This window comes from Oncorhynchus gorbuscha, linkage group LG05 (genome assembly GCF_021184085.1).
Source record: "Oncorhynchus gorbuscha isolate QuinsamMale2020 ecotype Even-year linkage group LG05, OgorEven_v1.0, whole genome shotgun sequence".
NCBI classification, from domain to species: Eukaryota; Metazoa; Chordata; class Actinopteri; order Salmoniformes; family Salmonidae; genus Oncorhynchus; species Oncorhynchus gorbuscha.
In genome coordinates, this window is record NC_060177.1 from 92,500,444 (window position 1) to 92,524,616 (window position 24,173).

At 47.1% G+C, this 24,173-nt stretch overlaps 1 protein-coding gene across 1 annotated transcript in view; it reads right to left on the reverse strand.

The window, feature by feature from the left end:
• Nucleotides 1–23,391, reverse strand: part of LOC124036667 (sorting nexin-18-like) — a 29,326-nt gene extending 5,935 nt beyond the window's left edge. Inside the window, exons 1-2 of the mRNA XM_046351508.1 lie at nucleotides 22,004–23,391; nucleotides 19,714–20,183 (exon numbers count right to left, since the gene is read on the reverse strand). Coding sequence (XP_046207464.1) covers nucleotides 19,714–20,183; nucleotides 22,004–23,043 — 1,510 coding nt within the window. The 5' untranslated portion in view covers nucleotides 23,044–23,391. The remainder of the gene's footprint in view (nucleotides 1–19,713; nucleotides 20,184–22,003) is intronic.
• Between the last annotated feature and the right edge of the window lie 782 nt (nucleotides 23,392–24,173).

Below are 24,173 nucleotides of genomic sequence, written 5' to 3' on the forward strand. Positions count from 1 at the left end.
AACAAATATGCCAGGCTAAACAAGACCTTACTGAACCTCCCTTTTAGAAAGGAGGCACAGGTTTTGGTTCTCACCATTACACTACTTCAACCCTTTCGTTGCCAAGTTGTATGCCTAAACAATGTGTCACCCAGCTGACCAGACAGCTGCATCCCACTTAGTTTTTGCTTGACTGAAGCATGCACAAATAATTAGCACAGAATCAGAAACTCCCTCTCCCTAAGCACCCTCTCCCTCGCTCCCTAACCCAACTCTCCCTCCCCTCACCCTACTCGCTCCTCTCCCCCTACCTACCTCCCTCCCTCTCCCCCTACCTACCTCCCTCCCTCTCCCCCTACCTACCTCCCTCCCTCTCCCCCTACCTACCTCCCTCCCTCTCCCCCTACCTACCTCCCTCCCTCTCCCCCTACCTACCTCCCTCCCTCTCCCCCTACCCAACTCCCTCCCTAACCCTACCTACCTCCCTCCCTCTCACCCAACCTACCTCCCTAACCCTACCTACCTCCCTCCCTCTCCCCCTACCTACCTCCCTCTAACCCTACTCTCTCTCTCCCCAACCCTACTCTCTCTCTCTCTCCCCCTAACCCTACTCTCTCTAACCCTCTCTCTCCCCCTAACCCTACTCTCTCTCTAACCCTACTCTCTCTCTAACCCTACTCTCTCTCTAACCCTACTCTCTCCCCCCTACTCTCTCCCCCCTAACCCTACTCTCTCTCTCTCCCCCTAACCCTACTCTCTCTCTCTCTCCCCCCTAACCCTACTCTCTCTCTAACCCTACTCTCTCTCTAACCCTAACCCTACTCTCTCTCTAACCCTACTCTCTCTCTAACCCTACTCTCTCTCCCCCTAACCCTACTCTCTCTCTCTCCCTCTCATCCTAACCCCACTCTCTCTCTCTCGCTCTCATCCTAACCCCACTCTCGCCCTCATCCTAACCCCACTCTCGCCCTCATCCTAACCCCACTCTCGCCCTCATCCTAACCCCACTCTCGCCCTCATCCTAACCCCACTCTCGCCCTCATCCTAACCCCACTCTCGCCCTCATCCTAACCCCACTCTCGCCCTCATCCTAACCCCACTCTCGCCCTCATCCTAACCCCACTCTCGCCCTCATCCTAACCCCACTCTCGCCCTCATCCTAACCCCACTCTCGCCCTCATCCTAACCCCACTCTCGCCCTCATCCTAACCCCACTCTCGCCCTCATCCTAACCCCACTCTCGCCCTCATCCTAACCCCACTCGCCCTCATCCTAACCCCACTCTCGCCCTCATCCTAACCCCACTCTCGCCCTCATCCTAACCCCACTCTCGCCCTCATCCTAACCCCACTCTCGCCCTCATCCTAACCCGACTCTCGCCCTCATCCTAACCCCACTCTCGCCCTCATCCTAACCCGACTCTCGCCCTCATCCTAACCCGACTCTCGCCCTCATCCTAACCCGACTCTCGCCCTCATCCTAACCCGACTCTCGCCCTCATCCTAACCCGACTCTCGCCCTCATCCTAACCCGACTCTCGCCCTCATCCTAACCCGACTCTCGCCCTCATCCTAACCCGACTCTCGCCCTCATCCTAACCCGACTCTCGCTCTCATCCTAACCCGACTCTCGCTCTCATCCTAACCCGACTCTCGCTCTCATCCTAACCCGACTCTCGCTCTCATCCTAACCCGACTCTCGCTCTCATCCTAACCCGACTCTCGCTCTCATCCTAACCCGACTCTCGCTCTCATCCTAACCCGACTCTCGCTCTCATCCTAACCCGACTCTCGCTCTCATCCTAACCCGACTCTCGCTCTCATCCTAACCCGACTCTCGCTCTCATCCTAACCCGACTCTCCTCAAATTACCTGGGGTCTGACTGTGGTGTGAAACAAGCAAATGCAACAAGTGTCCGATGTTGGCTTTTGTAGGATGTGTTCAACATGTAGGACTAGTTAGACTACTGTTTGATTGCGATGCCTCAGATTCATGGAGCAGAGAACCAGGTTTGGTTGGTTCGACCTACTGCTAAAAGCAGTGTTCTCCTTCCCTGTTGTGTTCTGTTGGTGGGGCTTGCAAGGAAGCATAGCTTAGTCCTAAATTAGCTCATTTCAATAGAGCTGGGAGTATTTTGCCTACACAAATATGAATGGGATTGTTGACATACAGTGTAACATTCTGGAAACGTGTTTTTTTAAATTAATTTTATTTGAACCTTTATTTAACCAAGCAAGTCAGTTAAGAACACATGCTTATTTTCAATGACGGCCTAGGAACAGTGGGTTAACTGCCTCGTTCAGGGGCAGAACAACATATTTTTACGTTGTCAGCTCGGGGATTCAATCTTGCAACCTTACGGTTAACTAGTCCAATGCTCTAACCACCTGATTACATTGCACTCCAGAGGAGACTGCCTGTTACGCGAATGCAGTAGAAGCCAAGGTAAGTTGCTAGCTAGCATTAAACTTATCTTATAAAAAACAATCAATCATAATCACTAGTCATAACACATGGTTGATGATATTACTAGTTTATCTAGCGTGTTCTGCGTTGCATATAATCGATGCAGTGCGCATTTGTGTACTTAACCATAAACACCAATGCCTTTCTTAAAATTAATACACAGAAGTATATATTTTTAAACCTGCATATTTATCTAAACGAAATCCAGGTTAGCAGGCAATATTAACCAGGTGAAATTGTGTCACTTCTCTTGAGTTAATTACACACAGAGTCAGGGTATATGCAACAGTTTGGGCCGCCTGGCTCGTTGCGAACTAATTTGCCAGAATTTTACGTAATTATGACATAACATTGAAGGTTGTGCAATGTAACAGCAATATTTGTAAGTCGCTCTGGATAAGAGCGTCTGCTAAATGACTTAAATGTAAATGTAAATATTTAGACTGAGGGATGCCACTCGTTAGATAAAATACCGAACAGTTCCGTATTTCACTGAAAGAATAAACGTTTTGTTTGAGATAATAATATCCGGATTTGACCATATTAATGACCAAAGGCTCGTATTTCTGTGTGGTATCATGTTATAACTAAGTCTATGATTTGATAGAGCAGTCTGACTGAGCGATGGTAGGCAGCAGCAGGCTCTAAGCATTCATTCAAACAGCACTTTCGTGTGTTTGCCAGCAGCTGTTTATGACTTCAAGCCTATCAACTCCCGAGATTAGGCTGGTGTAACCGATGTGAAATGGTTTGAAATGCTAATTAGCTAATAGCATTTCAAAGGTCACTGGCTCTGAGACTTGGAGTGGTTGTTTCCCTTGCTCTGCATGGGTGGCTGTTGTCGTTGTGTTTCTGGTTCGAGCCCAGGTAGGAGCGGCAATACTAAAGTGCCTATAAGAACATTCAATAGTCAAAGGTTAATGAAATACAAATGGTATAGAGAGAAATAGTCCTATAATTCCTATAATAACTACGACCTAAACTTCTTACCTGGGAATATTGAAGACTCATGTTAAAAGGAACCACAAGCTTTCAAATGTTCTCATGTTCTGAGCAAGGAACTGAAACGTTAGCTTTCTTACATGGCACATATTGCACTTTTACTTTCTAAACCAAATTGAACATGTTTCATTATTTATTTGAGGCTAAATTTATTTTATTGATGTATTATATTAGGTTAAAATAAGTGTTTATTCAGTATTGTTGTAATTGTCATTATTACAAATAAATACATTTAAAAAGAAATCTGACGATTAATCGGTATCTCCTTTTTTTGGGGGGGTCCTCCAATAATCGGTATCGGCGTTGAAAAATCATAATCGGCCGACCTCTAGTACATCAGTCATTTGCATCAAAGCAGGGACCGAGAGACTGAAAAACAGCTTCTATCTCAAAGCCATCAGACTGTTAAACAGCCACCACTAACATTGAGTGGCTGCTGCCAACATACTGACTCAAATCTCTAGCCACTTTAATAATGGAAAAATTGGATGTAATAAATGTATATCTCTAGCCACTTTAAACAATGCTACTTTATATAATGTTTACATACCTTACATTACTCATCTCATATGTATATACTGTACTCCATACCATCTACTGCATCTTGCCTACGCCGTTGGGCCATCGCTCATCCATATATTTATATGTACATATTCTTATTCATTCCTTTACACTTGTGTGTGTGTATAAGGTAGTTGTTGAAATTGTTAGATGACCTGTTAGTTATTACTGCACGGTCGGAACTAGAAGCACAAGCATTTCGCTACACTCGCATTAACATCTGCTAACCCATGTGTTGTGTGACCCAATAAAATATGATTTGAATTGCAGTGACTTAGACCACTGCACCACTCGGGAGCCCAAAGGATTCCCTCACAGTCGATTCCCTCCTCATTACAGAAGTCATCCTCCCAACTAGGATTTCTGATAAAAACAGGGAATTTGGGAACGTTTTTGAATATCCGCAACCCTACACAGGTCTGTTCTAAATCATTAAAGATAAGGGGGGGGGACTAGTGAAACCCTAGTCACCCATCTCAGAACCCGTGTCACCCCGGTCACGGGACAGCCATCTCAGAGCCAGTGTGACCCCGGTCACGGGACAGCCATCTCAGAGCCAGTGTGACCCCGGTCACGGGACAGCCATCTCAGAGCCAGTGTGACCCCGGTCACGGGACAGCCATCTCAGAGCCAGTGTGACCCCGGTCACGGGACAGCCATCTCAGAGCCAGTGTGACCCCGGTCACGGGACAGCCATCTCAGAGCCAGTGTGACCCCGGTCACGGGACAGCCATCTCAGAGCCAGTGTGACCCCGGTCACGGGACAGCCATCTCAGAGCCAGTGTGACCCCGGTCACGGGACAGCCATCTCAGAACCAGTGTGACCCCGGTCACGGGACAGCCATCTCAGAACCCGTGTCACCCCGGTCACGGGACAGCCATCTCAGAACCAGTGTGACCCCGGTCACGGGACAGCCATCTCAGAGCCAGTGTGACCCCAGTCACGGGACAGCCATCTCAGAGCCAGTGTGACCCCGGTCACGGGACAGCCATCTCAGAGCCAGTGTGACCCCGGTCACGGGACAGCCATCTCAGAACCAGTGTGACCCCGGTCACGGGACAGCCATCTCAGAGCCAGTGTGACCCCAGTCACGGGACAGCCATCTCAGAGCCAGTGTGACCCCGGTCACGGGACAGCCATCTCAGAGCCAGTGTGACCCCGGTCACGGGACAGCCATCTCAGAGCCAGTGTGACCCCGGTCACGGGACAGCCATCTCAGAGCCAGTGTGACCCCGGTCACGGGACAGCCATCTCAGAACCCGTGTCACCCCAGTCACGAGACAGCCATCTCAGAACCCGTGTCACCCCGGTCACGGGACAGCCATCTCAGAACCCGTGTCACCCCGGTCACGGGACAGCCATCTCAGAACCCGTGTCACCCCGGTCACGGGACAGCCATCTCAGAACCCGTGTCACCCCGGTCACGGGACAGCCATCTCAGAACCCGTGTCACCCCGGTCACGGGACAGCCATCTCAGAACCCGTGTCACCCCGGTCACGGGACAGCCATCTCAGAACCCGTGTCACCCCGGTCACGGGACAGCCATCTCAGAACCCGTGTCACCCCGGTCAGAACGGGACAGCCATCTCAGAACCCGTGTCACCCCGGTCACGGGACAGCCATCTCAGAACCCGTGTCACCCCGGTCACGGGACAGCCATCTCAGAACCCGTGTCACCCCGGTCACGGGACAGCCATCTCAGAACCCGTGTCACCCCGGTCACGGGACAGCCATCTCAGAACCCGTGTCACCCCGGTCACGGGACAGCCATCTCATAACCCGTGTCACCCCGGTCACGGGACAACCATCTCAGAACCAGTGTGACCCCGGTCACGGGACAGCCATCTCAGAACCCGTGTCACCCCGGTCACGGGACAGCCATCTCAGAACCCGTGTGACCCCGGTCACGGGACAGCCATCACAGAACCCGTGTGACCCCGGTCACGGGACAGCCATCTCAGAGCCAGTGTGACCCCGGTCACGGGACAGCCATCTCAGAGCCAGTGTGACCCCGGTCACAGGACAGCCATCTCAGAGCCAGTGTGACCCCGGTCACGGGACAGCCATCTCAGAACCCGTGTAACCCCAGTCACGGGACAGCCATCTCAGAGCCAGTGTGACCCCGGTCACGGGACAGCCATCTCAGAACCCGTGTAACCCCAGTCACGGGACAGCCATCTCAGAACCCGTGTAACCCCAGTCACGGGACAGCCATCTCAGAGCCAGTGAAATCCCTCATGAGTTCAGACATGTTGTTGGTCTTTCAGGGGGAGGGAGTGAAACTATCCTCACCTTTCAGGCATGAAGCCAACCTTCCTGCGTGATTCTGCCCCGGGATTTGGTGTCATTTAGTGAACTCAGTCACCATGAGTAATTGCCTCTGTCAAAATAAGAGAGCTGGGATTGGTCTGTCCCTGACAGGAAGACCTTTCATTGGCCAATCATCAAGAGAACGTAAATACACTGACGTTGCACTCTGTTGTCTGCTCTCTCACATAGACCTCTATTGCAAAAACAGACATTTCCTGTTTCTTGTGAGGTCTAATGGTCATTTCTCCATGTGTAAGAAACTTTTTTTTAATGTAACCTTTATTTAACTAGGCAAGTTAGTTTTAAGAATAAATTCTTATTTACAATGACGGCCTACCCCAGCTAAACCCTAACGACGCTGGGCCAATTGTGCACCAATATGAGACTCCCAATCACGGCCGGTTGTGATACAGCCTGGAATCGAACCAGGGTGTCTGTAGTGCCTTAGACCGCTGCGCCCCAATGATTATATATTGGTTTGGTGTTTGTGTAAAGTTTAACAACAGGAACAGGAAATAGTTACCTTCTCCTAGGAAATACATATATTCAAGTCCACTCTATTCAGACCCGACACAGATCATCATCATTCATTAATCTCTTCTACTCCATTCCAGACTCCACAAGAAAAACGGGAAAATGTCTGTTTTTGCAATAGAAGTGCAATGGTCCCTTCTCAATGCCATGTGCAACAAAAGCGAACATCTATCATTTAAAGAGAAACTGACAGCGTTTTTAAACTACTTGTGCAGATATGAAACAAAAAAATCAGTCAAATATATCGATATGCTTCAAAACAAACTTTTTTAGGTTTGAAAAAAAAAAGGTTCTATGTGACAACGTTCCATGACATAGTGAGGAATTGTTGGCAGAATAGATGCAGTTCAATGCATTATTTAATTTAATAATTCACCAATTACATTTCTTGGTAGTCCAACAATAATATTGCTATCAGGTATCACAGCTGGTCTGGTACATTGTTTGCTGCCTCCAGCCAATCGGATGCACGGTTTTGGTTTAAATGACTGTAAACTAAGGCTGGGAATGTCGATGCAATCTCACTAGCAAAGGGCAGTCATAACGTGACCAAACACAAAGCCCGCGGGCTAAAAAAAAAAAGGGACACACAAGTGAGTCATGTACTTTATGAAATTACAGCCTGATGCGTTTTCGTAGGTGAATTAAACTGACGCAAACGTTCGTGTGTCCGGTTTACAGCGCGCAGCGGAAGGAAATTGTACAGACACGTGCCACAGTCCTTAGCTAGGCTACTAAAATGTTGCAGTCTGGCTTTGGTTTTTAAAACCCGATAATAAATCCTAAAAAAAAAAACTAAACCATGCAGTGCAAAAAAGGAAAAACACGTTTTAAAAAGATTAAAATGGTTACAAAATAACTTCTAGCTATATTGTTGTTATATGGAGTTAAATACTTTTGCATTATTATACACATCTGCAAGCATAGCAGCAAAGGCTGGACAAATATGATTTAACTGTTGTTTTAATATGTTAAATGCTATCCTACAGTATATACATAAGTGGACATTATAAAAAGGGCACGTTTTTTCTAATAAAAACAAAGACCAGTTTGGGTAGCAGTTGTAAAAAGAATTGTAAAAACAAATAGGCTGTCTGGCCCACGATTTCGTTTTGGATTTTTTTCAATACTGCACCGTTTGAGTTTGACACCCCATGGCTAGCGTAGCTATTTATTTAGCAAGCTAAGAAAACGCATTAGTCTAACATTAGCTAGCTAGCTAGCTAGTTGGGAGGATGTCATATCTTTTAGAGGCTGTAACATAAACAAAATGTGGAAAAAGTCAAGGGGTCTGAATACTTTCTGAATGCTCTGTATATGGAGCAATTGAGCAATTAGGATTTGTTATCTGTAATGGTTGATCTGTTGGAATATAGATACATGCAACAACAACAACAAATATGGTGCGGGCCTTGTGTTAGAAACACACAGTGGGGCAAAAAAGTATTTAGTCAGCCACCAATTGTGCAAGTTCTCCCACTTAAAAAGATGAGGCCTGTAATTTTCATCATAGGTACACTTCAACTATGGCAGACAAAATTAGAAAAGAAAACCCAGAAAATCTCATTGTAGGATTTTTAATGAATTTATTTGCAAGTTTTGGTGGAAAATAAGTATTTGGTCACCTACAAACAAGCAAGATTTCTGGCTTTCACAAACCTGTAACTTCTTCTTTAAGAGGCTCCTCTGTCCTCCACTTGTTACCTGTATTAATGGCACCTGTTTGAACTTGTTATCAGTATAAAAGACACCTGTCCACAACCTCAAACAGTCACACTCCAAACTCCACTATGGCCAAGACCAAAGAACTGTCAAAGGACACCAGAAACAAAAAATTGTAGACCTGCACCAGGCTGGGAAGACTGAATTTGCAATAGGTAAGCAGCTTGGTTTGAATAAATCAAATGTGGGAGCAATTATTAGGAAATGGAAGACATACAAGACCACTGATAATCTCCCTCGATCTGGGGCTCCATGCAAGATCTCACCCCGTGGGGTCAAAATGATTACAAGAACGGTGAGAAAAAATCCCAGAACCACACGGAGGGACCTAGTGAATGACCTGCAGAGAGCTGGGACCAAAGTAACAAAGCCTACCATCAGTAACACACTACGCAGCCAGGGACTCAAAACCTGCAGTGCCAGACGTGTCCCCCTGCTTAAGCCAGTACATGTCCAGGCCCGTCTGAAGTTTGCTAGAGAGCATTTGGATGATCCAGAAGATTGGGAGACTGTCACATGGTCAGATGAAAAAATGGTAAAAACTCAACTCGTCGTGTTTAGAGGACAAAGAATGCTGAGTTGCATCCAAAGAACACCATACCTACTGTGAAGCATGGGGGTGGAAACATCATGCTATGGGGCTGTTTTTTTGCAAAGGGACCAGGACGACTGATCCGTGTAAAGGAAAGAATGAATGAGGCCATGTATCGTGAGATTTTGAGTGAAAACCTCCTTCCATCAGCAAGGGCATTGAAGATGAAACATGGCTGGGTCTTTCAGCATGACAATGATCCCAAACACACCGCCCGGGCAACGAAGGAGTGGCTTCGTAAGAAGCATTTCAAGGTCCTGGAGTGGCCTAGCCAGTCTCCAGATCTCAACCCCATAGAAAATCTTTGGAGGGAGTTGAAAGTCCGTGTTGCCCAGCAACAGCCCCAAAACATCACTGCTCTAGAGGAGATCTGCATGGAGGAATGGGCCAAAATGCCATTAACAGTGTGTGAAAACCTTGTGAAGACTTACAGAAAATGTTTGACCCCTGTCATTGCCAACAAAGGGTATATATCAAAGTATTGAGATAAACTTTTGTTATTGACCAAGTACTTATTTTCCACTATAATTTGCAAATAAATACATTTAAAATCCTACAATGTGATTTTCTGGATTTTTTTCGCTCATTTTTCCGTCATAGTTGAAGTGTACCTATGATGAAAATTACAGGCCTCTCATCTTTTAAAGTGGGACAACTTGCACAATTGGTGGCTTGACTAAATACTTTTTTGCCCCACAGAAAAAGAAAAAAAATTGCTCTAACAGTCCAAAAAAATGTAAAATGCCCATCCCTATGTCTGAGTGATGAGCTGTAGGTTTGATGTTGGTTTGAGGTTTGTAAAATGCCCATCCCTATGTCTGAGTGATGAGCCGTAGGTTTGAGGTTTGTGTAAAATGTACAAGCTTATGAAAAACAATATCCTGCTCAGAGGACAATAAATCTATTTTATTCTACAGTATTCTGTCCAGACATACCACAGACAGACTTGTGCATGAAGCGAGGAAAACATGCTGACATTCCCTAAAATAAACCCCCCCCCTCCCCTCATCTTGGAAATATCTCTGCTCCACTGCTGAGGTTTAACCCAGATCCACAGAATCTCTAATGCAGAACAGATTAATACAGATACACAGACAAACGAGAGAGAGAGAGAGAGAAGCAGAGAACAGAGAGACGGGGAGAGAGAGAGAGAAGCAGAGAACAGAGAGACGGGGAGAGAGAGAGAGAAGCAGAGAACAGAGAGACGGGGAGAGAGAGAGAGAAGCAGAGAACAGAGAGACGGGGAGAGAGAGAGAGAAGCAGAGAACAGAGAGACGGGGAGAGAGAGAGAGAAGCAGAGAACAGAGAGACGGGGAGAGAGAGAGAGAAGCAGAGAACAGAGAGAGAAAGAGGGAGAGAGAAGTGAGAGAGAGAGCGAAGGCGAGAACAGAGAGAAAGAGGGAGAGAAAGAGCGAGAGAACAGGGAAACGGGGAGAGAGAGAGCGAGAGAACAGGGAAATGGGGAGAGAGAGAGAGAGAAGCAGAGAACAGGGAGAGCGAGTGAGACAGGAAGAGAGAGGCTGTATTTTCTCCTACACTGAGAGAACGAGACTTATCAGCAATTTATTTTACAGAATTGAAAACAAAAACATTTTGAAAACAAAACCAGAAAATCCAGTATCTTTGTGCCATATTAGTTGCAGAATATATAGCACCTGCCACACCGTAGGGCCAGCCAGTGGAATGACCAACCACAGCATTATTACTTCCTGTGTCTTTGTCACTATTTTATTATTGTTCTCGTTCATTTCTTACTGTAGTATCCTGTTAATTGTTACTACTCAATGACTATTATTATTTTTCCTGTGCTGAACTCTACTCTGCTGACTTGCCTTGTTAAGTGAAAGGTTAAATAAATACTACAATAAAAATAAAATAAAAACTGCTCTGCCGGGACCGAACCCTGCCCTTCCGGGACCGAACCCTGCCCTGCCGGGACCGAACCCTGCCCTGCCCTGCCGGGACCGAACCCTGCCCTGCCTTGCCGGGACCGAACCCTGCCCTGCCCTGCCGGGACCGAACCCTGCCCTGCCCTGCCGGGACCGAACCCTGCCCTGCCGGGACCGAACCCTGCCCTGCCGGGACCGAACCCTGCCCTGCCGGGACCGAACGCTGCCCTGCCCTGCCGGGACCGAACCCTGCCCTGCCCTGCCGGGACCGAACCCTGCCCTGCCCTGCCGGGACCGAACCCTGCCCTGCCCTGCCGGGACCGAACCTTGCCCTGCCCGGACCGAACCCTGCCCTGCCGGGACCGAACCCTGCCGGGACCGAACCCTGCCCTGCCGGGACCGAACCCTGCCCTGCCGGGACCGAACCCTGCCCTGCCGGGACCGAACCCTGCCCTGCCCTGCCGGGACCGAACCCTGCCCTGCCCTGCCGGGACCGAACCCTGCCCTGCCCTGCCGGGACCGAACCCTGCTCTGCTCTGCTCTGCCGGGACCGAACCCTGCTCTGCTCTGCTGGGACCGAACCCTGCTCTGCTCTGCTCTGCCGGGACCCTGCTCTGCTCTGCCGGGACCCTGCTCTGCTCTGCTCTGCCGGGACCCTGCTCTGCTCTGCTCTGCCGGGACCCTGCTCTGCTCTGCCGGGACCGAACCCTGCTCTGCTCTGCTCTGCCGGGACCGAACCCTGCTCTGCTCTGCCGGGACCGAACCCTGCTCTGCTCTGCTCTGCCGGGACCGAACCCTGCTCTGCTCTGCCGGGACCGAACCCTGCTCTGCTCTGCTCTGCCGGGACCGAACCCTGCTCTGCTCTGCTCTGCCGGGACCGAACCCTGCTCTGCCGGGACCAAACCCTGCTCTGCCGGGACCAAACCCTGCTCTGCCGGGACCAAACCCTGCTCTGCCGGGACCAAACCCTGCTCTGCCGGGACCAAACCCTGCTCTGCCGGGACCAAACCCTGCTCTGCCGGGACCAAACCCTGCTCTGCCGGGACCAAACCCTGCTCTGCCGGGACCAAACCCTGCTCTGCCGGGACCAAACCCTGCTCTGCCGGGACCAAACCCTGCTCTGCCGGGACCAAACCCTGCTCTGCCGGGACCAAACCCTGCTCTGCCGGGACCAAACCCTGCTCTACCGGGACCAAACCCTGCTCTGCTTTTGGGGCATTAGAATAATAACCCGTGTGTAGAACAATTCCCAAAACATGCTTTTGGAGAACATCCTACCCATTGAGACGACATCACCATGAACAGAACGACGTTCAGAATGATGCATTCCTCTACAGTACAGATCAAGGACCCATGATGTCAATGTTACCGTCCTTCTGTTACCGGGTGTTAACCTCTTGCTCCTACCTGACACGCAGGCGTCCCATCTAGACATCTGGAAATGCAAATGCGCTACGCTAAATGCTAATAGTACTAGTTAAAACTCAAACGTTCATTAAAATACACATGCAGGGTATTGAATTAAAGCTACACTCGTTGTGAATCCAGGCAACAAGTCAGATTTTTAAAATGCTTTTCGGCGAAAGCATGAGAAGCTATTATCTGATAGCATGTAACACCCCAAAAGACCCGCAGGGGACGTAAACAAAATAATTAGCATAGTCGTCGCTACACAAACCGCACAAATAAAATATAAAACATTCATTACCCTTGACCATCTTCTTTGTTGGCACTCCTAGATGTCCCATAATCACTATTGGGTCTTTTTTTCGATTAAATCGGTCCATATATAGCCTAGATATCGATCTATGAAGACTGTGATAAATGGAAAAAAATAGCGTTTCATAACGTAACGTCATTTTTTAAAAATTCAAAAAGTCGACGATAAACTTTCACAAAACACTTCGAAATACTTTTGTAATGCAACTTTAGGTATTAGTAAACGTTAATAAGCGATCAAATTAATCACGAGGCAATGTGTTTTCTATAGGGGTCCGTCCTGAAATACTGTCCGTGTATTTCTCAACCAAAGTAGGGGGTAGGATTAACCGGTTAAACCACTTCACTTACTGTAGTAAAAACGAGAGTCAAGGTGTCATGTCATTCTTATTGCAGACATCTTTGAATCTTAAAAGTGGACGAGATGTGAGTTTTTTGAAAACGTGGTCACATAAATGGTCAAATTTACTGTCATTCTGTTACCAAACTTTGCATCTATCTATCCACCCACACACACACACACACAAACAAAATACATACACCAGTTGAAGTCGGAAGTTCACATACACTTAGGGTGGAGTCATTAAAACTCGTTTTTCAACCACTTCACACATTTCTTGTTAACAAACTATAGTTTCAGCAAGTCAGTAAAAGGACATCTACTTTGTGCATGACAAGTAATTTTTCCCAACAATTGTTTACAGACAGATTATTTAATTTATAATTCACTGTATCCCAATTCCAGTGGGTCAGAAGTTTACATACACTAAGTTGACTGTGCCTTTTAAACAGCTTGGAAAATTCCAGAAAACGATGTCATGGCTTTAGAAGCTTCTGAAAGGCTAATTGACATCATTTGAGTCAGTCGGAGGTGTACCTGTGGATGTATTTCAAGGCCTACCTTCAAACTCAGTGCCTCTTTGCTTGACATCATGGGAAAACCAAAGAAATCAGCCAATATTTTTGTTGTTGTAGACCTCCACAAGTCTGGTTAATCCTTGGAAGTAATTTCCAAATGCCTGAAGGTACCATGTTCATCTGTACAAACAATAGTATGCAAGTATAAACACCATGGGAACACCCAGCCGTCATACGGTTCAGGAAGGAGACGCGTTCTGTATCCTAGAGATGAACGTGCTCTGGTGCGAAAAGTGCAAATCAATCCCAGAACATCAGCAAAGGACCTTGTGAAGATGCTGGAGGAAACTGGTACAAAAGTATCTATATCCACAGTAAAACGAGTCCTATATCGACATAACCTGAAAGGCCACTCAGCAAGGAAGAGGCCACTGCTCAAAAACCGCCATAAAAAAAGCCAGACTACGGTTTGCAACTGCACATGGGGACAAAGATCATACTTTAAGAAATGCCCTCTGGTCTTATGAAACAAAAATAGAACTGTTTGGCCATAATGACCATTGTTATGTTTGGAGGAAAAAGGGGGAGGCTTGCAAGCCGAAGAACACCATCCCAACCGTGAAGCACGGGGGTGGCAGCATCATGTTGTGGGGGTGCTTTGCTGCAGGAGGGACTGGTGCACTTCACAAAATAGATGGCAACATGAGGAAGGAAAAATATGTGGATATATTAAAGCAACATCTCAAGACATCAGTCAGGAAGTTAAAGCTTGGTTGCAAATGGGTCCTCCAAATGGACAATGACCCCAAGCATACTCCAAAGTTGTGGCAAAATGGCTTCAGGACAACAAAGTCAAGGTATTGGAGTGGCCATCACAAAGCCCTGACCTCAATCCTATAGAACATTTTTGGGAAGAACTGAAAAAGCGTGTGGAAGCAAGGAGGCCTACAAACCTGACTCAGTTACACCAGCACTGTCAGGAGGAATGGGCCAAAATGTACCTAACTTATTGTGGGAAGCTTATGGAAGGCTCCCCGAAACATTTGACGCCGTCACGATCGTCGTATAGAGTAGACCAAAAGCGCAGCGTGGTGTGAACTTTAATGATTGACGAAAAACACGAAGTTCATTAAACAAACTAACAAGACGACTGTGACCGCTATAGAAACAAACAACCCACCAACCACAATACAAAACAGGCTACCTAAATATGGTTCCCAATCAGAGACAACGACAAACACCTGCTACTGATTGAGAACCATATCAGGCCAAAACAGACTAACTAGACATGCAACATAGAATGCACACTTGTATCACACCCTGACCAAACAAAACATAGCAACAAACAGCGCAAATAATGGTCACAGTGTGACAGACCCAAGTTAAACAATGTAAAGGCAATACTACCAAATACTATTTGAGTGTATGTAAACTTCTGATCGACCGGGAATGTGATAAAAGAAATAAAAGCTGAAATAAATCATTCTACTATTATTCTGACATTTCACATTCTTAAAATAAAAAAGTGGTGATCCTAACTGACCTAAGACAGGGAATTTTTTACTAGGATTAAATGTCAGGAATTGTGAGAAAAAAAAGAGTTTAAATGTATTTGGCAAATGTGTATGTAGACTTCCAACTTTAACTGTACATACATGTGTGTGTGTATATATATACACATACATACATACATATACATACACACACACACATACACATTAAAATATGTTTTATTTTTTTACTATTTTCTACATTGTGGAATAATAGTAAAGACATCAAAACTAAATCAAAATAGATGTTATATTTGAGAATCTTCAAAATAGCCACCCTTTGCCTTGACGACAGCTCCTCAGTAAAAGGCTAGCTAGCTACGTCAGCTGCAGACACCTATTGGCTACCTAGCAACATGACATCATTTCTCATTTCTGGAGGCAGTGAAAACACAATTTGACCTTGCCCACCCAAGGCCAGCCCAACCTAGGTGGACTTCAAACTGCCAATGGAAGAGGGGCTCAACACTGCCATGGTTTGTTGGACAAAACCATGTGGAAATTAATGCTGGTTTTTTTGTAGTTTTTTGGGGGGGAGGATTTCTTAAATAAGGTCAAAGGTGAACACAGATCTTATACGTTTAGTGCTATGTAATAATAAATCAGCAAACGTCACTTTTTGTGAAATGATGAAGCATTTATGGAATAGAAAAACACATAAAGCACATAAAAGCGTCATAATTGTTTTTTTTTTTAAAGTTATGTAAAATGACTGCTGTGATTTCCTGAGCCTGTGTTACACCTCAGACTTTCCCAAACCCTTATTCTCTCACCACAGGAATGGCTGAACGAACCAGAGGAAACTCATTGCCTGGACGTAGGACTACAAGCTGGCGAGATCTATGGAATGTATTTTTTGAATCAAAAACAAAATCGCAGCACATATCGATGGGTACATTTCCTGCTTTTTATACTTCCTACTTTAATACTTCCTGCTTTTATACTTCCTGCTTTGCTCCTCGCAATGGCCACCATTCCACCCAATATGTCAAATCAAAAATGTTATTTGTCACGTACACATGGTTAGCAGATGTTAATGAGAGTGTACCGAAATGCTTGTTGCTTCTAGTTCCGACAACGCAGTCGTAACCAACGAGTAATCTAACCTAACAATTCCACAACTACTACCTTATACACACAAGTGTAAAGGGATAAAGAATATGTACATAAAGATATATGAATGAGTGATGGTACAGAACGGCAAGATGCAGTAGATGGTATAGAGTACAGTATATACATATGAGACGAGTAATGTAGGGTATGTAAACAAAGTGGCATAGTTATAAAGTGGCTAAGTGATACATGTATCACATAAAGATGCAGTAGGTGATATAGAGTACAGTACCATCATTGACCTGAAGGGGGACACCCATTCTCTTCCTTCTATTTCTACTGCAGCAAATGCAGGCTGAGCAAAGGAGAAAATGTAACTTAAAGAATATTAAAAAAAAAAAAAAAAGCTATTCAAATGGTTACCACAGTGACCAATCAACCTTTCATCCAAAGTTCCATGACCATCACAGCCTTAGATACTACTGTAGGTCACAGGTGATAGACTGACTGGCTTTCCTGGCAAAACCCCTGTGGCAATTTCTGTTGTTTCCAGGCTTTATGCATGGGTCATGCACCACAATGACTGCACACACACACACCCAGACGTGAAAACACAACGCATCAGCTAAACCACAGGCTGCCTCCCATATGACTCAGCAGTCAAATGAAACCTGTGTGTGTGTGTGTGTGTGTGTGTGTGTGTGTGTGTGTGTGTGTCAATACCCTCAACATAAACATTTCCCCATCACTCATGCAAAGCTGGTCCCCTCCTCTCAGTGATAATGGTGACGACTGCTGCAGAGCTGACGATACGGAGACTACAGCCACCATGACAGGTGGAGAAAAAGCCTAGGGAGGGAGGTTCCTTATCAGAAACAAAACATGAAGGCTCTGATCGAGCCCATGTATGTTGTTGTTGCTGTCTGACAGCCCATGAGGTTGCAACAAAGTCATTTGATCCCTGATGAACCAATCCATAATGAACCAATGTTTATACTTAGCTACACCCATTCAAATGTTAATCGCACACAGATTTACAATCAGCTGATTAGTGGAGTTACTATGCCTGAGTCTAGTAGAATGATGACATTACCTATTCTGTACATGGGATGATGTCAGGGTAGTATGAGGACATTAACTATTCTGTACATGGGATGATGTCAGGGTAGTATGAGGAGGACATTACCTATTCTGTACATGGGATGATGTCAGGGTAGTATGAGGACATTACCTATTCTGTACATGGGATGATGTCAGGGTAGTATGAGGAGGACATTAACTATTCTGTACATGGGATGATGTCAGGGTAGTATGAGGACATTACCTTTCTGTACATGGGATGATGTCAGGGTAGTATGAGGAGGACATTAACTATTCTGTACATGGGATGATGTCAGGGTAGTATGAGGACATTACCTTTCTGTACATGGGATGATGTCAGGGTAGTATGAGGAGGACATTAACTATTCTGTACATGGGATGATGTCAGGGTAGTATGAGGACATTACCTATTCTGTACATGGGATGATGTCAGGGTAGTATGATGACATTAACTATTCTGTACATGGGATGATGTCAGGGTAGTATGATGACATTAACTATTCTGTACATGGGATGATGTCAGGGTAGTATGATGACATTAACTATTCTGTACATGGGATGATGTCAGGGTAGTATGGTTTCTGTATGTGGATGATGTCAGGGTAGTATGAGGAGGACATTACCTTTCTGTACGTGGATGATGTCAGAGTAGTATGAGGACATTACCTTTCTGTACGTGGATGATGTCAGGGTAGTATGATGACATTAACTATTCTGTACATGGGATGATGTCAGGGTAGTATGAGGAGGACATTACCTATTCTGTACATGGGATGATGTCAGGGTAGTATGAGGAGGACATTAACTATTCTGTACATGGGATGATGTCAGGGTAGTATGAGGACATTAACTATTCTGTACGTGGATGATGTCAGGGTAGTATGATGACATTAACTATTCTGTACATGGGATGATGTCAGGGTAGTATGAGGACATTACCTATTCTGTACATGGGATGATGTCAGGGTAGTATGAGGAGGACATTACCTATTCTGTACATGGGATGATGTCAGGGTAGTATGAGGAGGACATTAACTATTCTGTACATGGGATGATGTCAGGGTAGTATGAGGAGGACATTAACTATTCTGTACATGGGATGATGTCAGGGTAGTATGAGGAGGACATTACCTATTCTGTACATGGGATGATGTCAGGGTAGTATGAGGACATTACCTATTCTGTACGTGGGATGATGTCAGGGTAGTATGAGGACATTACCTTTCTGTTCGTGGATGATGTCAGGGTAGTATGAGGACATTACCTTTCTGTACGTGGGATGATGTCAGGGTAGTATGAGGACATTACCTTTCTGTACGTGGATGATGTCAGGGTAGTATGAGGACATTACCTTTCTGTACCGTGGATGATGTCAGGGTAGTATGAGGAGGACATTACCTCTCTGTACCGTGGATGATGTCAGGGTAGTATGAGGACATTACCTATTCTGTATGTGGATGATGTCAGGGTAGTATGAGGAGGACATTACCTATTCTGTACATGGGATGATGTCAGGGTAGTATGAGGAGGACATTACCTTTCTGTACGTGGATGATGTCAGGGTAGTATGAGGACATTACCTATTCTGTACAGTGGATGATGTCAGGGTAGTATGAGGACATTACCTTTCTGTACCGTGGATGATGTCAGGGTAGTATGAGGACATTACCTATTCTGTATGTGGATGATGTCAGGGTAGTATGAGGAGGACATTACCTCTCTGTACCGTGGATGATGTCAGGGTAGTATGAGGACATTACCATTCTGTACCGTGGATGATGTCAGGGTAGTATGAGGACATTACCATTCTGTACCGTGGATGATGTCAGGGTAGTATGAGGACATTACCATTCTGTACCGTGGATGATGTCAGGGTAGTATGAGGACATTACCTTTCTGTACGTGGATGATGTCAGGGTAGTATGAGGACATTACCTTTCTGTACGTGGATGATGTCAGGGTAGTATGAGGACATTACCATTCTGTACCGTGGATGATGTCAAGGTAGTATGAGGAGGACATTACCTCTCTGTACCGTGGATGATGTCAGGGTAGTATGAGGACATTACCTTTCTGTACGTGGATGATGTCAGGGTAGTATGAGGACATTACCTTTCTGTACCGTGGATGATGTCAGGGTAGTATGAGGACATTACCTTTCTGTACAGTGGATGATGTCAGGGTAGTATGAGGACATTACCTTTCTGTACAGTGGATGATGTCAGGGTAGTATGAGGACATTACCTTTCTGTACAGTGGATGATGTCAGGGTAGTATGAGGACATTACCTTTCTGTACAGTGGATGATGTCAGGGTAGTATGAGGACATTACCTTTCTGTACGTGGATGATGTCAGGGTAGTATGAGGACATTACCTTTCTGTACGTGGATGATGTCAGGGTAGTTGGCCAGATGTCCCTGGTACAGCTGTAACAAATCCATTAACGGATCCACATCGTGTCTCGGCTGCTCTGCAAAGTAGTCTCCGATAGCATCGTATGCTTCTCCTGTATACGCTATGGCCTGGTTCAACCCTACTGAATACGCCTGCTGGTCCAGCTCAAACGCCTGCCCCAGGACTTTAAACGCCTGGCCCACTTTCTGGTACTCCTTCTTAAACCCCGTGATCTGTTTCCGGGCGAACTCGTTGGTGGTGGCGTTGACCTGGACCACGCTGTCGTCCATTTTCTTAGTGAAAGCTTTGAAGCCGTCGATCTTGGACTCGACCTCGACCAGGTCCAGGGGGGGTCCGGAGGGCGTGGAGATAGTGAGGAAGAAGTTAGCCCCCACCATCTCGTCCTTCTCCGCCTTCCTCTTCCCCTGCTTCCATGACTTCTCGTCTGTGCTGTGGAAAATAATTAAACCTTGGGTTTTCACAAAGCGTTTTAATTTTGTTTTACAGAGCCAGTGAAGAACATGGTTGGCGTGGGCCAGATTCGTACCCATACCAACACAGACCTAGCCTACATGTGTGATCTGAATGGCAAGCAGTTACCACCAGACCAACCCTAGGCCACTACTGGCTAGAGCTTTTCAATGACCCAAAATACGCTTTACGCTAGTCTGAGTGCCAGTCTGTTTGTGCTATTATGACAACTCTATTGCTGTCATCATCACACATCAAACACACCAATTCTATAAGGAGTTCCAAAGAGAGCAACAACAAAAAACAGACTGGCACTTAGGCTAGCTTTACAGAGCAAAGAAACACGGAGAGGAGAGGGGGTGGGGAGAGGAGGGAGGGGAGGAGAGGGGGTGGGGAGAGGAGGGAGGGGAGGAGAGGGGGTGGGAAGAGGAGGGAGGGGAGGTAAGGGGGTGGGGAGAGGAGGGAGGGGAGGAGAGAGGGGAGGAGAGGGGGTGGGGAGAGGAGGGAGGGGAGGAGAGGGGGTGGGAAGAGGAGGGAGGGGAGGTAAGGGGGTGGGGAGAGGAGGGAGGGGAGGAGAGAGGGGAGGAGAGGGGGGGGGGGAGAGGAGGGAGGGGAGGAGAGGGGGGTGGGAAGAGGAGGGAGGGGAGGTAAGGGGGGTGGGGAGAGGAGGGAGGGGAGGAGAGGGGGGTGGGGAGAGGAGGGAGGGGAGGAGGGGGGTGTGGAGAGGAGGGAGGGGAGGAGAGAGGGGGTGGGGAGAGGAGGAGAGGGGGTGGGGAGAGGAGGAGGGGGGGGGTGGGGAGAGGAGGGAGGGGAGGAGAGGGGGGGGGAGAGGAGGGAGGGGAGGAGAGGGGAGGGGAGAGAGAGATGGGGAGAGGAGAGGAGAGAGAGATGGGGAGAGGAGAGGAGAGAGAGATGGGGAGAGGAGAGGAGAGAGAGATGGGGAGAGGAGAGGGGAGGAGAGAGAGATGGGGAGAGGAGAGAGGGGAGGAGACAGAGAGATGGGGAGAGGAGAGGGGAGGAGAGGGGGTGGGGAGAGGGGGTGGGGAGGAGAGAGGGGAGGAGAGGGGGTGGGGAGGAGAGGGAGGGGAGTAGAGGGGGCGGGGAGAGAGAGATGGGGAGAAGAGGGGGCGGGGAGAGAGAGATGGGGAGAGGAGAGAGAGAGAGATGGGGAGAGGAGAGGGGAGGAGAGAGAGATGGGGAGAGGAGAGGGGAGGAGAGAGATGGGGAGAGGAGAGAGATGGGGAGAGGAGAGGGGAGGAGAGAGAGAGATGGGGAGGAGAGAGAGAGATGGGGAGAGGAGAGGAGAGAGAGATGGGGAGAGGAGAGGGGAGGAGAGAGAGATGGGGAGAGGAGAGAGGGGAGGAGACAGAGAGATGGGGAGAGGAGAGGGGAGGAGAGGGGGGGGGGAGGGGGTGGGGAGGAGAGAGGGGAGGAGAGGGGGTGGGGAGGAGAGGGAGGGGAGTAGAGGGGGCGGGGAGAGAGAGATGGGGAGAAGAGGGGGCGGGGAGAGAGAGATGGGGAGAGGAGAGGAGAGAGAGATGGGGAGAGGAGAGGGGAGGAGAGAGAGATGGGGAGAGGAGAGGGGAGGAGAGAGATGGGGAGAGGAGAGAGATGAGGAGAGAGATGGGGAGAGGAGAGGGGAGGAGAGAGAGAGATGGGGAGAGGAGAGGGGAGGAGAGAGAGAGATGGGGAGAGGAGAGAGGGGAGGAGAGAGAGATGGGGAGAGGAGAGAGGGGAGGAGAGAGAGATGGGGAGAGGAGAGAGGGGAGGAGAGAGAGATGGGGAGAGGAGAAGCCTACCTGTTGCAGGTGAGGAAGTGCTGAAAGACATCACACTTGGACAGGACCGGGTGGCTGGTCATGTGATTCATCCACCATATCAACCCTTTCCTCCTTTTAGAGATGAAGTCCTCCTCAAACCGCCCCGCGGCCTGTTTCTCTGGGATGTGGGGCACCGAGATGACAGGGAACTTCTCCACCAGCCTGGCATAGAGCCAGTCAAAGTGTTTATACCTTCTGTTGACCTGGGTCTGTGTGTGGGTGGGCGTCAGCTTGTAGGCAATGTAACTCTTCATCCCTTTGAACTTGGTCTGCTTGGTGGGGTCGTCTATGGTACAGGCGAAGGGGTATGGGTTTTCCTGCCATTCTGGACCGTATTGTCCCGTTACAACACAGATCTTATCCCCATCTTTCACAAACCCAGCTGCCTCACCTAACACGAACGCTTCCCCTCCTGATTTCACAAATGTTGAAAACCTATTGAGGTTTCTACTGACCGTAGCAGAGCTCTTGGCTTGTTGAACGTTGCTACCTTTAGACATTGATGTTGACATTCTGTATGTAGACGGTCCGTTGCCATCAAAGTCCCTTTGGTAATTAACCCCAACAACCCCAGGTTCATCCGCCACTGTCGAGCTGTCATCCCAGTCATCATCCCAGTCTTCGTCGCTGCCCTGGCTGGCTTGATAAATGGGTTGCTGCTGTGCTGGGGCAGGTGGTGACAACGCTGTAAGCCCGGGCGATGTTACTGATGTTTTGGACAAGTTGTCAGTATGATTCTGGATGTTATAAGAGGAGGCATCCCCGAATCCTCCGGTTGGAATATTGGCGTACCGGGATCCAGTTGTGCTGTTGTTGTTAAACGTGGACGCGGTGTCGTTCTTCAGGATCTCGACGTAGGACGCGGGGAAGAGACCTCTCTCGCCTTTGCTGTTGGATCCTTCTAGCCAGCCTTCAATATCCTGTTCGCTGTACAGAGTCACTATTTCATTTTCTTTCACTGATATCTCCCCGGGGTTTTCGGAATTGAAGTCGTATAAAGCCCTCGCCTTGAGCGCCATAGTTCAACAACAACTGGAGCGCCTAACGCGCAACAAAATAACCAACTAGAGCAACACAACAAACTCTCCCCCGGCGGACAAGCCTATCCAAACTACTAGAAGTCTGTGTATGAAGGTTGAGAAGGCACACTGCTTTGGGGAAAACTCCCACCGAAATGTCCCTTCTTCAAGCGACTTACGTATTACAATCCAATTTGATTTTGTTACCGTTAAAATGTGCAATAAAATCCTGTTCTTTCGTCCAGGTTTACCCCGTTAGATGTGTAGCCTAGTTTACTGTGTCTCTCTCTCTCTCTCTCTCTCTTCGCAGACTCCCTTCTCCGCGCAACAACCACACATAATCAGTCCGAATAATGGAGGGTGGAGCTGGGAGGACGATCAGATAACAGGCGACATTAATCAAACGCCTATGCTTTAGTTGATGGGCGGGTGTGGAATTTCAGTTATGTGATGTGATTTTCTTTAACGTATCAATTAATAGATGTTACCAGAATCCTACTGCATTTACATGTATTTATTTTGTATGTATATGAATGTAGCATGAATGTTTTAAAAAAATCGTTAAAAAAATATGTAAAAGATTTGAATAGCAATTGATCAATGTAGTAACATTGGTGATTATAATGTGACAATGTATCACTTTTTAATCACATTTGTATCTTCTTTCAAGTCTATATTTATAGTCTCAGTCAGCCCTCAATGTACAGAACATATACATGTCAGATATCATAACAACTATATTATCAAGTTCTCAATGACTAACACACCTCATGTGTCTATTTACAATCTAAAGCAAATTGAACACTACAACAAAAATATATTTTTAAGAAAATTGTTTTAAAATAAAGCATTTATACTGTTAAGTAATTAAATAACATTACTACCAATAGCTTTATATAGCAAAGCAATGCCAGATAGAAATGGTATGGTTAGAGAAATATTTATAATTATATAATTCATGTAAAAAAAACATAACGCAATCAATCACTATTGTTAGCGGTACTTTATTATCTGATCAGGTCAGCGTGTGTACTTTAACTCACATCCTTACCTAATCAACAGAGTAATAATCAATAGTCAATCATTAATAGTCCTTCTCCTCACTTTGTATCCTAACAGGTGTCCTCTGT